General features: G+C 43.2%; 1 protein-coding gene across 1 annotated transcript; it reads left to right on the top strand.

Annotated features, from left to right (window-relative positions):
• The first annotated feature begins 953 nt into the window (after positions 1–953).
• Positions 954–15,123, top strand: b4galt6 (UDP-Gal:betaGlcNAc beta 1,4- galactosyltransferase, polypeptide 6). Its single transcript, XM_073476354.1, has 9 exons — positions 954–1,770; positions 6,613–6,729; positions 9,056–9,169; positions 9,902–10,026; positions 10,157–10,273; positions 10,376–10,563; positions 10,742–10,864; positions 11,708–11,809; positions 13,526–15,123. The coding sequence occupies exons 1-9, from the start codon at positions 1,656–1,658 to the stop codon at positions 13,671–13,673; spliced, it is 1,149 nt and encodes a 382-aa protein (XP_073332455.1). The 5' UTR covers positions 954–1,655; the 3' UTR covers positions 13,674–15,123.
• The last annotated feature ends 790 nt before the right edge of the window (positions 15,124–15,913 follow it).

Genomic DNA, 15,913 nt, shown 5'->3' with positions numbered 1-15,913 from the left:
TTCAACAATGGCCAGAACATTATTTGCAGAACATTATGAGGCCACAGTGCATTTTAACCTCAGACCATTTTGATATCAAATGTCATAACTTCATCATTTTATCCTATTAGACTCTTAGACTTAGACTTTTATGGCCAAAAATGTGTGTTGTGAGGGTTTAAGCCTTTCCTTTATTGTGTTATGAAGCATTTTTGTGCATGTAAAAGTTCTGCAAAGTGAAAAAGTCCACGCCAGAGCGAGTTACTCTCACACACACTGCTCCTGCACTGCCTGAAATGCCTGGTTTGGAGTCAAGCCTTTACTTCTGTAACTTATGTTCATAACTATGTAACAGGCGTTATATATAAATATATATATATTTATGTTTATTCTGAATTATATACACTCCAGTCAGTCAGCAGACATTCGGTTGCTACTGCTCCAGAGGCGTTATTTTAGATCACACTACCTTGCTCGGCAGGACCACGCCTACTCCGCCTCTAATCGGCTACATCCTGCAATTATATCAAAGATTGAACAGAGGCCAGATGTCTCACTCCATAGCTCAAACAGAGCGTCCAAAGGCAGTGTGAAAAGGGATGCTGCAGCACTGCACCATGTGAGAAAAAATAATGTGTGTTTTGAAAATAAAAGTATGTAAAGCTTTTCTACCAGGACCCTCAAAATAAACGTATGAACGTGTAAATTAGCGTAATAAAACCTTTTTTTTTGTTTTTTGCTTTTAGCTTCAATTTTAAAATTTACAGTTGAAAAGTTTAGCTCTCCGACGTTTTTAATTAAAATGTAGAGATGACAAGGGCGCTAAATTAAAAAAATTAAAATAAAAAAAAAATTAAAATAAAAAAAAAAAAATCTACCGGATGACACGCCGCCGCACCGCGCACACGGTTTCCATGGCGACGCGGGGGGGCAGGCGAGGGGGGCAGGTTACACCCACCGGAAACGGTCTCTGCAGTGCCAGCAGAAAAAAATGAAAAGGAGGCAGACCTCGCATCTCTGTTGACTGACTTTTATTTCCCCGCACACATCAGCCTCGCACTCATGCGTGCCGCCGCCGCCGCCGCCGCCGGATGCCACGATCGTGCCGGAGCAGTGCGGAGAGAGACCCGGGGGCATGACTGGACTCCTGCGCGCGCCGTCTGACGAAGTAGTGCACCGACTGTTTTGGAAACATCGCACCGGCCGAGAGTAGACCGTGTGTGGGAGAAGGCAGAGCGGTCCTGCCCCCCCCCCCAACCATCCATCCCTGCTAGCGATACAAGCCTCGCTGGCGACACCGCGACCATGGAGGGGCTCCCATGAGTATCCTTAAGTAGCAAGTGCTCCTGAGCTCTCGGCCCGCAGTGACACACGGTTTCAGTATGCCCGACCGGTGGTCCTCCATGCGGCTCTCCGTTGCCTGATACCACCGTGACGGGCCTGCTTTTTCCATCTGGAAATTTCTTGGCAAGGGGGGGGAAAGCAGGCCAGCTAGCACCGCTAGCGCCGCTAGCCTCTTCCGCGCTGCATCCCCGGGCTTTGACGGTGCAGGTCTTTTCCATGACCACGACGTTGACATTGTCGTCTTGTCAAATTCGAGGACATTTTAACGCCACAAAAAAAAAAAGTATTTTATGGGATTCACATCGGCGAGAGAGAAGCGGGCCTAAGCCAAAATGGTGAACTGGAGGCGGCTGCTGCGAATGTCCAACCGATCGTTTCTGGCCTTCATATTCTTCTTCTCCATGTCCACCACTTGTCTCTACTTCATTTACGTGGCTCCGGGAATAGGTTAGTTAACAAGAGGCTTTACACTAAACGCATTACGAGGTTGCAGTTGATGTGATTCTGTCTGGATTATCTTCCGCAGCTGCCGCCACAGTCCGTCCTGTCCTAACGCTTAAAACCCCCGTTAGCTAGCAGAGCTAACTAGCCCAGTGCTAAAAAAAAAAAAAAGGTCCAACCCCAGGCATGTTGGCCGGCTAGTCCTCGCTCTTATGCGGTGTTAAAGGGCAAGAGGAGAGAAATGCTACCTAAATATCGTGTCTTTGTGTGTGTTTTTTGTGGATGATATGTGCTTTTTTGCTTGGCATTGTACAGCAGACCTGTGAGTGAGTGAATGAATGAATGAATGAAACTATGGGCATCACTGCTAATGGGAATGTCAGGGATTCCTCACATCAACACACACACACACACACAGGTCGAGCCAGCCCACCACTGGGATTTAACCGTGTGGGCCATCATGTGCCAGAGGTTACCTGCTCCTAATGAGTCCACTTACTTTGAATTTCAGCCTAAAAAATGAGTCATTGTGTTCCCTGAGAGTTGTGTGGCTGAAACAGTATTGTAGCATGCAGCCTCCATAGTGTGATGGTTGACCAGATCTCATTCCTGGTGTACAGTGAAATATGGCCGTGATGTTTGATCAGATCTGTCCGCTCCACTGCAGCAGCTGCAGAAAATACTGAAGTGAAAGTTTCTATGGAGGATATTCACACCCTCAGTGGCATGAACATGTGGTGGGCCGGGCAGGTTTCAGGTAGTTATATTGATGTATACGTTCCTCAGTTGATTGGATGTTGTACGGGCTAGTTTTCTTTGGCGGTCATCTCGTGCTGCAGGGAAGTGGTTGTGAGCGGACAGGAAGGACATGGTCACGGTTCAGGCTTTTACTGGCAGTCGGTGGTAGTCATGCTTCGGGGGAGGAGAAGCAGTTCTGGGAAAATTCACTATAGATTGATGATATCCAGTCTGATGGCCAGCAGCATGATTGCAGATGTAAAGAGATAACATGGCTGAGACGGGATGAGATTGCTTTCTAGATTTAGACTGTGTTCAGGGTGCAAAATTAACTTTTTGTCCACCACTTTGGCCAAATTTTCCCAGCCAACTCAATAGATGAGTGAAGACAATCCACCAGTTAATTGCATATTTTACCAACGTTTGACTGGTGGCCTGTGATCATTTCTTTGTGCCCTGTTTTTCTTGTTTTGATGTACTGAACTAAATCATATAAAGTAAATAAAGTGTGTATATATATGAGGTAGTTATACTGCGTCCACTGTTGCTAACAAACACCAATACAATACTGGGCAAAACCACATAACAGGTCTACCCATATTATGTGATGAGCTATTATATTATGGATTAGAATCAGTTTTTAAAGTAGCTGGTGCATTATGATCATACGATTACCACATATATATATGTATAAATATATATATTTACCACCAGTAACAGTCATTTGGGGAAAAAGGGCACATTTGTAACTTATTCTCAGTATCAACTCTTCGTAGGGCAATATATCGCTACATCGTTATCTTGATTTGAGACAACATGGTCATGATAAGTGTTGTCTTTTCCTGTTTTTAAAGGTTGCCTCACAGTAAAATGGTGACATTTTCTTGCTTGGAGGCTACAAGCCAACTTAGAAAAACATAATGTACACAGGTCATGTGTTGACACAATGTGTTGCTGAAGCTGTTCTGGAGCTGTTGTGCTGCCTCAACACCTTAACCACACTATACGTGGTGTTTTGTTCCACCCATGCTTACACAGGCACATGGTTTGAAACTGCAGGCAGTTGATGGCTGGAGCTACTTATGGTGGAGATAATGTGCAAATCACAGTTAAGAGGACAACGTTTTTTTATATTGTTTTCCCTGAGCTGTGTGTGAAACAGCAGTTTGTGTTGACATGTCTGGGGATGCAGGTCTCTTCTCCTACTGTATGTTGCTGACACATTTTCTACACTTTTCCTGGGTTTTCTGCACAGCAGGCTGCTGCACAGGCTCTGCTCCACGCTCCAGCTGAGAATTTAATTTAACAACTCGGGACCGTCATTTCACGCTTTGCTTGTTCTGCCTTTGCTGTGACAAATTTGACTTCTCAAGCACGTGTGCAGCTGCGAACTGGAGTACATATTGATAAGTGTGGCAGCAGATACAAAGTGGAATATTTATCTTTTGAAAAGCATCTGCACTTTTTCCCCTTGGTTCTGAACCGAGGATCACACTATAATATTGGTTTCAGGGATTGCAGTAAAAGTTTTTACTGTCATTTCATCAGCTAATAGTCAAGTGAAGAATCTTTATCTGCCGTCCAACCTGCTCCGACCTGCCTGTCGTCTTAACCCTGTCAACGGCTCACTGACCAAGGCTGCCGGATGCTTTATGATAAGACTCATATCATCCCCGAACACCGTCCTGTTTACTTATTCACAGGCGTACCGAAACTGGGGTACTGGCCAATAGGACGAGTGACAGGCTGTGAACTATGGCGATATGTGTTGTGGATCTATGTAAAGTTGACCTTCAGCTGTACAGTTTGTACCATGGTAGCTATTCCTTTAAATTCTGAAGGTGTGTTAGACCATTACAGTTAACATTTTAAATCAACAAGCAGGGCTAAGTTATATAAATACTAAAGTGATATTAGTATTGTGGCGTACCTTGATTTGTCACATATTTAGGTTGTTCTGTCAGCCGGAGCAGATGCTTGTCTTTTTATTTTATCCATAAACATGACCTCATCTGAATGAGTGTCAACACGTTACTGAATTAAAATAAAATTAATCATAATGTAATAACATTGTTTAATAATGTATTGAGCTTCAGAAATATATATTTTTTGAATGTAGCATCTTTTATTGCCCTCCATATTAGACATTGACTTCAAAATTTTGGCATCTAACTTGATACTATTCCTTCTTAATTTCTGCCGTAGTACAGCTCTCTGTTGAGACGGCATGTCTAATACCTCTACTGACCCTGATGCATTTATTGTGTTTCTGTCTGCTGGTTTCTGACAACAGGACTTCTTCTCCTTTTGACTCTGGAAGTTTATAAATTAAATTTGTGTGCATGGAAAAAGGCAGCCAGTAGAGCAGGCTGATGCGATTGACATGCTGATGATCAAATCTCTGGAATGTGCTGCTACTCATGAGGAGAAAAAAAGTGATTTTATCAAGAGTTTTTTTCAGTTCAGAGAAATTTGATCATCCTGACTGAACGCTCGTACAAATAAAGCTCAGAAAAAAAGTCAGAAATTTAGGAGAACAATATGAAAATGCTCTTGTGTGAGGCCCAAAAGTGTAGGGTGAATATTGGGTTCAGTTTGGGTTAACAATTAAACAACACAACGTTAAACAGACTGCCATCCCTAGAAGTGAGTCCGCTTCTTCTAGGAATGCAGCCAGATGTGCAGCACTGGCAGCAGCCAGATGTTGTGATTTCTACGGGAGCAAGTTCAGCAACTTGCGGGTTTTCTGAACTGACATTGATTAGTTAGTCTAGTGAAAAGGTTGTACATGGACAGCAGTTTGATGGTGCTTTTGGTTTACTGACAACTCAGAGGACTTTACAGAATATGTCACATTCAACCATTAACACACATTCATACACTGATGGTGCCAACCTGCTCATCAGGAGCGATACAGCGCTTTCTATTCAAAGCGCTCCATGATACTTCTTTAGCCATTCACATTCACTCACAGGACAATTTCAGTGTTCAGTATGTTGCCTGAGGACACTTCAACACACAGACTGGAGGAGCTGGGTTTCCAAACAAAAAACCCACTGAAGTACAGTAACAAAGTATTTGTACTTGGTTAATTCCCACCTTTATATTTAACTTAAATTTAGGCCAACTGCATGGATGAAATCAATATCCAACATATTCCTTTACGCACACCATTTGAGTCCAACCTCAGCATCCTGCCGTTCCATACTTAAGATGGGCTGCAGATGTTTCTTAATAATAAATGATTAAGTGATGAAGTAATCATTGACATCATTGAGAAGAGGGGGGTTCAGGGTTCACTATGCTGGTCTAAATGTGACGCGAGGGGGGGTTAGCATTGCTCAAGCTCATGATAGTCATTCATTAAAGCTTGAGCCATAAAGTAAGTTTTGCAGTCCATCAGTGAGTCACTCTTCATGTGACTCTTCCTCCAGCCTGCTGTCATGTCTGAATAAAGCCACAACAAACACCTATCAGACAGAAAAAACATTGTATTCTTATATCACTGCATCTTTTCTATTGACTGAGAATCTGAAAGTATGTAAAATAAATCTAACAAAGGTTTTTGTAGCAAGACATCATGGTTGTTACAGGACTATTAAAAACACCAATGCAACCCAGATGAACATTTTGCAGATACCAATATTTAAATAGAGGATGTTCATCATAACACCTTGAGTCAGTGCAGTTATGATTGTTGCTAAGTGACTAAAACAAACCAGGAAACAGACTCTGTTGCTGCAAAGTGACATTTTTTGTTTCTCACAAGACTCTTTTCCTCCTCTGAGTCATTAACAACTGAGAACCTACAGCTTCACTGTCCTGCTGCTACAGTTTCAAACTTGGAGGTCTGCACACCGGTTACCTTTAATCAGCCTGAACGGTTACATATTGATGTGTGTTAACCGTTGGTGTCCACTTCTGTTGTAGTTGTGATAATTGATCTAAACATTCACTGTTTCTAGCTGCAGCTTGACAACATCTACATCTTAAGTTGTGTTTTACAGTAAGGGAGAACATGTCATAGCTGTTGCTACTTGGAGCAACAGTAATTGAATACATGCAAGTCAATAAGACAAACAAATTAAAATCTCTTTTGCTTTCTTTCAGCCAACACATACTTCTTCATGGTGCAGGCTCAGGGCATCATGTTGAGGGACAATGTGAGGACAATTGGCCAGATGATCCGATTGTACACCAACAAGAACAGTACACTCAACGGGACGGGTAAGTGATGAACACGTACATGACAATCTGGTCATGGGTCGTCTAACTTCCTCTTCGTCTTCTTGGAAGAGAGTGGGGCAGATCGTGTCTCCTGGGAAGAGAAACGACGAGGTTGCTGAGCAGCAGTAATGCAGTGTACATGTGTATTGAAGAAGTGGATCAGCTGATTGATCGCAGCATGTTTAGTTTTCGTTGTTGTTTCTTATGTTGCCGTCTGCCACGGCCAAGCGTTACCGTCTGAAATGCTTCTCCTGGTGTTTCATATGATAAACACTGATGATTTTGAAATACAGAATCCCGAGGGGCTAGTTGAACAGGTGCTACTTGTTATAAGATTTTGTCATACTGTCTCAAATCTTCACCGTCTGGGCCCTGAAAGATTCTGTATACATCAGGAAGTTTAAGGGAAACTGTCAGTTACAGTACTGGATGTAGAGATTACTGCCTGCATGCACCATAATCAGTGTTCATGAGATTAACAGCCACAACTCAGAGCGTGATAATTTGCAAATAATAATATGTTGGATTAATGTTGATCTGTGGAAAGAAAAACTACATTTCAAAATATTATCACAAGGTTGTAGATGGTAAGAGTCAATGCCAGCCACATTTACAGACCATAATAATCCATGTTAGTGCTTTTCTAGATGCGGTGTGGTGGTGCTGCTGGTTATAGTGAAGATTATTAAACACTTCTAGCTTGAACACACCCCCCTTCACAATCTCAAAACATCCATGTAACTCCTGACAATGTAGCGGTTTGAACTGTTAGCTTAGCTCCTACCCCTGACACAGGTCAGACAACCCACAACACCTGCTAATGTCTGTCTTTTGTCTTCAGTGTGAATGTGTACAAGCAGCATTCACTTCCAGGCCAATTTGTGGCAATACTTATTGGACTATAAACCAATAAGCAAACGCCTCTTCAGGGGATAATCAAACTGAAATGTGCTCCTACAAGCCCCAGTTAAATAAAATGTTAAAACTGAACAGGGGCTTCGGTTTAAACGGGTTCAAGAATGAACAGTTTCCTCACTAGAATGATGTGGAGCAGCCAAGAAAACACAATAGGGCCTAAACAGACCAGAGTTTCTGGTCGGCAGTCTAATGGGATGGATGAGGTTTTCAGTGAGTCAGGGACAGATTCAGAATGAGTGTGAGAGTCACCTGGGTGCCATTCCCCACCTCTTTTAAGCCTTCACCAAAGGGCGTCGTCACACCGTGATTGGCTGGGAGGGGAATGCCCCAAGCTGCTTCCACTCCTCAATCAGGAGTCAGTCTCCCCACCTGCACACAGGTGATCTGAATCCACTGCAATCAGTCCAGAGGGATTTTTGAAAATCAGCCCAAAACAAAGAAAGATAGCAAGTCTAAAACAATGGGACTGCTACAAATTGACTCTGCAGTAGTCACGGTATTTATCGTCTCCACCTCAGATCAGCTGTAATGTGAACACAATATCAGGGTGAACGTGCTGATATTTGCCACCCTACAGAACCGGCGTGATGGTATGATGTGTGTTTAAAGTGAAGGACGCTGGCTTGTGAACATCTTTCCATCCGTCTCTGTTCAAGTGGTGCTTGAGCGTCGTTCAGTCAGCGCTGAGTTTGAAAGAGAGAAAGATGGCTTCCCTGAAAAAATGATGCATCTTATTCAGAATTGTTTTGATTAAGACTTTTTAAATGGGTTTCCACTTATGGAAGTTGTCTGATGAGGTATATGATCTGTAGCTTTCTACCGTTTTCTGTTTTTCTTGTGATGACAAACATTGAAAAAAAGAAAAGAAAGGCAAACTCGTCCACTGGTGATGCGAAATGAGCTAAATACCTATAAAAAGCATGTTTACCCGCTTTTAAAAACCCCACATATGTATAGCCTCATGGTTTGGTGCAAAAGTGGTATCAGAGAGGCTTCGGTGGGGGCAGTGGAGAGTTGTAATAAACACTGTAAAAATTGGATTAGCATCATGAGATGGTGATAAAGTGACTGCGCGTTGTAAGTTATTAACTCATTAAAAGGGGAGTTAATGTGAAGGCATGGAGTTTCAGCAGCAGAGAGGGAGAAGGATTGGTGCAAAGTACAATATGGAGTACAGTGGCACCAAGTAACATCAAATAAAAATATTCAAGCGCAAATGGCTCAAATCTGTACTGAAGTACAGACGAATGAGCTCAGGAGAGGCTTTAATTCAAGAGGATGAAGAGACCAAAGTCCAGAATCACAGACAATATTAAAGACGGTGTTTTGAGGAGTTAAACTTGTCTGTCTGTATCATGTGATGTAGCTCATGTGGCTCTGAGTATTCTGATGTTTGTCTTTGCTGTAGACTATCCAGATGGCAGTAACTCCAGTGAGTACCTGGTCCAGCCAACCACGTACCTCCCAGAGAACTTCACCTACGCCCAGAACCTCCCCTGCCCAGAGCGATTACCTTCTATGAGTGAGTAGACTGGTACTTAATACTGCTGACTTAGCAAATCAGTCACTGAATCTGTATTATTTAAGAGACTTTAACTGCACCATGTGTTTTCTTATGAAAAGTTGGTCAGTAGGTGACTGTTGTATGTGCCTGATGCATATTTGATCAATATTTCATATCCTCTGCTAGTATTTAGCTTTTATTTTACTTTGTATCCCAAGAATCTTTGGCACAAAAATGTCTCTGTTGAGTTCTGTCTCTTCTCATTATTTGGTTGTAGCTACAGATTGTGAACATGACACTTCCAATTTAAAACTGGCCCGCAGATTACAGCTTTTTAGTCGCACTTGTTTGCTACTTAAGTTTTTCAGCTGCTGAAAGCTAAACCTGAACTGATTCAATAAGGGATTTGATACGAAGATTCAGTAGTGAAATCAAATTTAGTGAGATGATTCGATACCGAGTTCAAGAAACCCAACACTTAATTGTAACACATTGTACAAACGATCAGCCTCTCCACTGTTTGAGGTGAATTAATGAAGCGCAGTGTGTCATTGCTTCCTGTGGTGGTTTTCTTAGTCAGAGCGAGATGCAGAATTGATGTGGTTTGTAGTTTCCTATTGATAAGTTGACAGAGGCAGTTAAAGCCACAAGTTTCTTGTTAATAATCAGATTCAGATGACCTTTTATTGTTGTTTAGCCATGCTGATATATTAGTGGAATAACCGCCGCCATAAAAACAACTCTCCACAGAGGGCCTTATGGAAGTGAACATGACAGAGATCCCTATGGAGGAGATAGAGCTGAAGTTCTCCAAGCTGTTTGGCATTGAGTTTGGAGGCCATTGGAAACCAAAGGACTGCAAACCTCGCTGGAAGGTGGGCTCATAGGATATGTAATGATTATATATCCTATTAACAGATATACTTTTGTAAAAATATGTCTGTAATGCAGAAAACAAAAACAGACCCAGATCGATCTGGTCTTACTCTAATATCTGTGCTGTAGGTGGCCATCCTGATTCCATTTAGAAACCGCCATGAACATCTGCCCATCCTCTTCCAACACCTCATCCCCATACTGCAGAGACAGCGACTGCAGTTTGCCTTCTACGTCATCGAACAGGTACAGTGTGTGTTGTGTGGAGGCTTCATATGACTTCTTTATTTCTCTGATAGCAGCTCCAGGCTCATTGACATTGAATGTGTGTATTCGTGTGTGTGTCAGAGTGGGAGCCAGCCCTTCAACAGAGCCATGCTGTTTAACGTGGGATTCCTGGAGGCCATGAAGGACTTGGACTGGGACTGCTTAATCTTCCATGACGTTGACCACATCCCAGAGAACGACCGAAACTATTACGGCTGTGGTCAGATGCCACGCCACTTCGCTGCCAAGCTGGACAAATACATGTACATGTGAGTGTGTCATCAAAGCGTATTGTACATATTTCTTGACTCTCCATGTCCAGTTGCCTACTGAAATAAGTAAACATTTTGTCCCATGGCAGATAAACCCGAGAGTTGACATTAAGGCGTTGGACGATCCACAACATGTAGATCTTTGTTTAACTTGTGTTTCTGTTGTTGTTTGCAGTCTTCCTTACAGTGAGTTCTTTGGTGGTGTGAGTGGACTCACTGTGGAGCAGTTCCGCAAGATTAATGGCTTTCCCAATGCATTCTGGGGCTGGGGAGGAGAGGACGATGACTTGTGGAACAGGTTAGTCTGCTAAGGGGGAGGGGGTGTATAATGGACCCAACTGTCAGAAACAGACTCCGTGAGGGTGGCGTGAGGGCCAGACGTCCTCTGGTGGGACCTGTGCTCACAGCCCAGCACCGTACAGCTCGACTGCCATTGGCGAGAGAAAACCAGAATTTGCAGGTCTGCAATTGGCTCCCTGTTCTCTTCACAGGGGAGGCATATGCTTGGAGGGTCGCACAAACCTCCATGTCATAGTCAGGAGTACCCTGACTGCTGTTAAGTACCGGGATAAAATCCTCAGAGCGATTATCAGACCTTACGCTGGTGCAGTGGACCCTGGGTTCCTCCTGCCCGGCCTCATGTGGCCAGAGTGTGGAGTCAGTTCCTGGATGACGAAGGCATTGTTGCCATTGACTGGCCCCCCCCGTTCCCCTGACCTAAATCCAATTTAGCACCTAAGGGACGTTATGTGTCGGTGCATCCGACGCTGCCACGTAACGCCACAGACTGTCCAGAGCTCACTGATGCCCTGATCCAGCTCTGGGAGGAGATCCCCCAGGACACCATCTGCCGACTCATCAGGAGCATGCCCAGATGCTGTTGGGAGTTCATGGGGACCGTACATGCTGCTGAGTCACATTATGAGTTGCTGAGATAAAATTCACTCGAGGTGGATCAGCCTGTGATTTCAGTTTTTTAGTACATCGGTAAAGATTTTCAACTTGAATAATTCGTTCATCAAGAGCTGATGTGTTCACAGCTTCAGTTCAGCTGAGCACATGAAACAAATGGGCTGAGGCTGATTAAATGCTCATACTGGTTTAATGTTGTAAATATTAATACAGCCTGGTTTCTCCTCAGGGTTCACTATGCTGGTCTAAATGTGACGCGACCGGAGGGAGAGATCGGCAAGTACAAGTCAATTCCTCACCACCACAGAGGGGAGGTGCAGTTCCTCGGGAGGTAAGACGGCTTTCTGTCTCAGGTCTACAGAGAAGTCTTCTAGAAGAAACAATTAAAGGACAGAGCTTAATCTTCTGTCATTTGAACTGACACTTACACTCTGTGTTTGATCTAAAATCCACTAGGTGCTGCCTCCAAAGTAATTTAACTTCTTTAAATGAATAAATGGAAATCATTTTAGATCCACAGAAGATGGAGATAGTCGTGCAGCAACAAAGTTATATAATGCATGGTCTATATCACATGAAACATCTGCACAAAAACACACACACACACACACACACACACACACACACACACACACACACACACACACAGTTATTTACGCTAAACTCCAGATATACTCTATACTCTAACTGGTAGTGTGGTTCCTCCTCCTCTCTATGAGCTGATCAGAGTAACTTCTAGACTTCAAAGTTTTGTTTTCCTGTAATACACACCGAGTCTCAGCCTTCTTCAGTCATTGCTACAGCTTCATATTATTAGTCCCCAGTACCATGAAAGTCCATGTTTCCCATAGATTGGAGGAATATGTCACAGCAACCCAGTGCTGTGTGTGAGTGGTAACATACTGCCAGTGTGTCTGATGAAACTTGAATAGTGATGTTGCCATCATGGAAAAATAATTAAAACTGGTAGCCAACAAGGGTTGGCAGGTTTCCAGACTAACTTTTCCCACTAAGTTGGCTACTGAAAATGTAGGAGCATCACTTACAGTGCCAAGAAATACTCTCAGCTTTTAGTCTATAAGTAAACAAAATAAACTCACATGTCAAAACAGGAAATATTCTTGCACCTATTTTCCTAAATAAACAGGAAAATACGACCGTACACCTTCTGAATTCAAGTTTCTCTCTTTTATTGAAGAAAAGCTTAATTGGCTCATTAAGTCAACGTTAAACACACTTCATTCAACTCGACAAAGGAAATAAAACTCACCAACACAGTCTGGGTTTGTTTTTTAACAGTTCCAACAATGGTTTGGTCCAATTACATCTGACATTACATCTGAGTTAGACGTGAAAATGTTCGGCTGCTTTTCCACACTGATGATGACCGACCTTCCTCTCGCTTCTCTTCACTTCTCCACCTGCTGTCTTTGTGGACCCTGTAGTCAAAATCATAGTCAGAACCGCTGTAAATCATCTCAGCACTGTCTTCTACAAACTGGCATTCGTCACGTTAGGCCCCCACTGGCCACGTTTGCTGGGAGGCTGCTGAGCCCAGCCTTCGATGTAAACACCAACATTCACTCATTTCTCCGCACTCAGCTTATAGGGCAACTACCTGCATGGCTAACTGAGCTAACTAGGTAACAACAACTAGCATCCATAGCAAAAGAATATAGCGAGCAGCAATTAATGGTTACTTTGCTGATATGCTGCTCCCTTAGTGTTTGCAGCCTTGACAGGTGGTCAGTCTACAAATGGTGCATCCGCTGCTGAAAAATAGTCCCCAACAAACTCACTTTTTCATCCTGTTTTAGTAACGTTTGATAAAAAACCAGAGTGACCAGTTGTTTTAGGAAATGACTGAGCCCTTTGTAAAAATAAAACTATGTGTTTGAGCTGTTTTTCAAGGTCAGTGTCTCCAGTAAAACCAATGAGGTTTGGAGCTGAAAGCCACAGGGGTAGCAGTAATCCTGTAGGTGAGTAAGTGGCAGGGCAGAAGGAGTGGATGAATACTGACATGAGCACTGTGTCATTGTGTTTGTAGGTATAAACTGCTGAGGTATTCCAAAGAGCGGCAACACTTGGACGGCCTCAACAACCTCCATTACACCCCCCTCATCTCCCTCAGCAGCCTCTACAAGAACATCACGGTGGACCTGTACCCCGAGCTCGCTCCTATCGCAGACTACTGAACTGCCCCCACCCGACCCCCACCCGAACCCCTGGTCCACACCCCCAAGCTCACCCAGCTCCCCTCCGGCCTGGCCCTCCTAGCGCCCCGTTCAGCCACTCAGAGGCGGAGCGGCGGTGCAGCGGAGGAGAGGAGGGGGGCACAGGCCGGGAGGGGTGAAGAGGCGCACCATGTAATGCTGCCAAGAAATTTTAGTGAGGAAAAAAAAAAAGAAAAAGAAAATCTAAACCGAAAAAAAGAGGAAAAAATGAAGAGGCAATGTCTCTCACAGTGAACTGTTGATTGTGTGTCAGTGAATCTGTGTGCGTGCGTGCGTGTGTGTGTGCGTGTGTGTGATGGGTGAGTTGCTGCATGTCTTTTTTTGTCCGTGCTGGCTTAACTACTACGAGTTGACATGAGTCTTGGTTTAGGTTGGAGGGAGCAGCAGCATCTCAGCTCTGATGTTTACTGCAAAGCCTTAATGTGGCAGAACCACAGCTCCCTCCGCTCGGCTCCGCACTGCTTCACTTCTGATGTATCACCGTCACCTTACAAGCCAACAGACAAGATCTTGTCTCACTTTTTACTATAATTTGTTTTATACATATCATTTTATTAGGCCACAGTATTCCTTTTTAAAAGGAGGGATCTGAGCGAGGTCGACGATAAATGTTTGTGATGTACATTTTTTTATTTTGATATGTGGTATTTATTTTCTCTGATTCAGGGTGTTTGAAGAAGCACTCCTGTCTGTGTCACACAAGTGTTTGCTGTTTGTTTTGCTGCACTGCTGCTGAATCCGCATGAACATGTATGTAAATATCGGCCTCTTAAAGCTCGAACACAGAACACAAATATGTAAATATGGGCCTTTAAATGCTCGGGCATATTACAGTGATATTCCAGTGGGTTTGAATTTTATTTTGGCAGCTACCTTTGTTCTGAGGATTTAATAAGAGTGAGTGGTTTCTTCCTAACAGGAAGATCTTCTAACAATATAGGATGTTTGGCTTAAAAAAAAAAAGAAAAATACAGAAGTATCCAAATCTCAAGATTTGACATTATCTTTTGCATGCCTTAATTTATTTTGTTTACCAGATTTTGTTCTTTTCAAACCTAAATTATTTCATCAGTTGGAGATGTGTATATTTTATAATTTTGCCTTTTGTTGTGCTTTGTTGCGTTTTTTTCTTTGAGGTGCACTGTGTGAAAAAAGAGTAGAGCTGCTCCTCAGAAGGAGGGAGGTGTGACCGAGTGCCTCCTCCATGTACACGGAGCAGGGTCGGCCGTTACAGCAGGAGTGTGTCCACACAACATGCTTTAGTACAGGTTCATGGTCTCATGTGAGTGTATATTTTTTGTCACAGATGTGTTTTTTTATGATTTTTATTCAGATGACTTCGTGCTGGACCATGTGATAAAGCTCTTCATTGTACTGTACCGTGCACTAAAGCATGGGGATCTGGGCTGGATGCTGTGTGTGTCTGGACTGTGGTGTTATTCTTCTTATTTTCGAAGCTTGTGAGGCGTCAGAAGGGCCAGAATGAGAGAACCGTAGCGTCGGCTCCTTGCGTCCGAGGCTACTGCTGTTCTTGAATGGCACATGCTGTGAAAAGTTTAATTTCTTAAAGCTTTGAGCACTATAAAGATGAAGAGAAACATGTAGATTATTTTTGACCAGATGTTCACTGTTAAGATTCTCCTCTATATCTCTAGGTTTTGACTTTGACCATGAATTGTACGTTTGGACATTTTCTTTGATTGTATGTCCTGAGATGTTCAATTAGAGCTCTGGCTGTTTTTCCACCCAGGCCCCATGTTTCCTGTAACACTGATCAATCTTGTGAACTGCTTTGAGATGAGCCCTCGATACACTGTGTGATTTTTTTTATTCTTTGGCAGTCAGTCCAAACTGTCGTCCTACATCTCACTGTGAGTCCATGACTGACCGATTTAAAGCTTTGGTGACCAAAGACATGTCGGAGCTTCAGAACCACGTGGTTTCTGTGTGACTACTTTAAACCAACCAATCAGAACAAGACATGAAACTTGTTGCCAAGCCCAACACATTAGCCGTTTACTGTATATCTACGTTGTCATTTTTTAATGTAGTAAAAATGTTGATTATGGAGCTTCTGATCATGTCACATGATCTTCATCAGCAGATGGAGTTTTGCCCTGTTGTCACTGAAGTGTAGTAGCAGAGAGACAACTGGGCAAAATCTACCTGCTGATGAAGGTCGTGTAATAAACTAAATGATC

Source organism: Pagrus major, chromosome 11, assembly GCF_040436345.1.
Source record: "Pagrus major chromosome 11, Pma_NU_1.0".
Classification (NCBI taxonomy): Eukaryota; Metazoa; Chordata; class Actinopteri; order Spariformes; family Sparidae; genus Pagrus; species Pagrus major.
This window is presented reverse-complemented; position numbering and strand designations above follow the sequence as displayed.

Coding starts and splice junctions, on each gene's coding strand:
- b4galt6 (XM_073476354.1), top strand. CDS start 1,656: ATGGTGAACTGGAGGCGGCTGCTGCGAATGTCCAACCGATCGTTTCTG. Junction 1,771..6,612: donor TTACGTGGCTCCGGGAATAG/GTTAGTTAACAA, acceptor GCTTTCTTTCAG/CCAACACATACTTCTTCATG. Junction 10,865..11,707: donor GACGATGACTTGTGGAACAG/GTTAGTCTGCTA, acceptor GTTTCTCCTCAG/GGTTCACTATGCTGGTCTAA.